Below are 1,643 nucleotides of genomic sequence, written 5' to 3' on the forward strand. Positions count from 1 at the left end.
CAAGGGTCTCGGAGTTCAGGAAGCAGTTCAGCAACACACAAAGAAGGGTTGGAGTGCCCGAACAACTCAAGACCAAGCATGAACCTGTCACGGAGTTCATTGCAAGGTGGCGAGCCCCTACTTTTGCCTGTCCCCAGAAGTTTACTCCGCAAGAGCTCCTCAAGATGTGCATGAACAACTTCAGGCACGACTTGTCGTCCCCTGCCCCAAACCTTTAAGGGATTCGACGACTTGTGCACTAAAGCTCACGATGTGGAAGCACATCTTAGCAAACGGCGGCGTCCTACGAAGTACTTGAAGTTCGTTCCGTTACCTTATTAACAAAGTAGACGAATCACTCTCTTTCTCTATTGGAAAAGTGGACTTCTTTTTCACAGCCTATATGCGTATGCGGAAAACGAGAGTCCTTACTTTTCTTTTCTTTCTCTTGCCCTGACATAATTCGGGGCTATCGGTTCCGTTCTGTTCTCTCTCTCTACCTCTTCTTTTTGACCTAACTTCAAAATCTTTTATGCCCGGCCATACCAACATGGGAAACCTAGCTTCCCTCCCTTTGAAGTGCATTTATCAGATCAGCTCCCCGAGTCACTAGAAAGAGGGTGAAAGGCCCACTACTTCTTCATTCATGGCCTCTTTTTTGATTGATCTCCCTTTCGTATTCATTCGACCTGAGGCAAAAGAGAAGTCATACAAAGAAGGGTTATTTCATGGAATGCATAACGGGCGGGCCCCTATGGATTCCTCCAACTCAATGAATGAAGGGAGGAGTATGAGGAAGGCCGGCTTTCTATATGAAGATTCAAACAAAAAGAAAAAGGGTCAAACCATATCTTACTGAATAATCAGACTGAATGAGGAAGAGCTCTTTATGTGGTCTCACTTTACCACCATCTGAAATGCGCGAAACTTCGATTGGTGGAAGCCAGTCTATGAAGATTCTCTCTTTTCTTACGTGCAATTCCCCTCTTTCGGTAAGCATCCAGTATCTCAGCAAATGAACATTTCTCTAAGCTTATCCTGTAGCTTATACGTCGTTTGAAAGCTGCTTCAAGGATCCAACGAATAGCTAAGGTTTGTTGACGATCCCTGGCTACAATCCCAGGGACATCATAAATAGTACCTGCTACTCCTACCTTTTCCACTTCGCATATGGGCTTTATATTCTCTACGGCGTCAACCATAAGTTTGATTACATCGCGTTCGGTTTGAGCTAGGCGATGAAAAGTTTGATAAACAATAGCACGAACTCTCGTTCTTTTACCTTCTTTCATGCGAAAGTTGACCAACTTCTTGATCAATTGTTTTTGCTCACCATCCAAGCCCCCCATATAGCTTAGAATTTCCGAGCAATTGGAAGCCGCTTTCAATGACGAGGCCGATAAATTGATATTACGCGATCGTTACTGTCCATCTTTATCAGCCAACTCCCCTGTTTCCATCTTTCCTTTGACCAACGAGTCCTCGAACCAACCTGTCCCCCCCCTTTCTATTCCTCGCGAGCATATTCCCACATAAGGGAGTACAATCGATTTTTCTCCCTGGAACTTGTGAATGAAAAGGGAATATGCTCGCCATTATTGTAGTGCTCCCGCTGAAGCGACTCCACTCTCCCTAGCAGAGCTTTACAAAATCCAACCTCAGCC

General features: G+C 45.0%; 1 protein-coding gene across 1 annotated transcript; it reads right to left on the reverse strand.

Moving 5' to 3' along the window:
- Positions 1–881: 881 nt before the first annotated feature.
- rps7 (ribosomal protein S7) lies at positions 882–1,328 on the reverse strand. The gene has a single exon. The coding sequence runs from the start codon at positions 1,326–1,328 to the stop codon at positions 882–884; it is 447 nt and encodes a 148-aa protein (YP_010438338.1).
- Positions 1,329–1,643: the final 315 nt, after the last annotated feature.

This window comes from Prunus mume, mitochondrion (assembly GCF_029339155.1).
Source record: "Prunus mume mitochondrion, complete genome".
NCBI lineage: Eukaryota > Viridiplantae > Streptophyta > Magnoliopsida > Rosales > Rosaceae > Prunus > Prunus mume.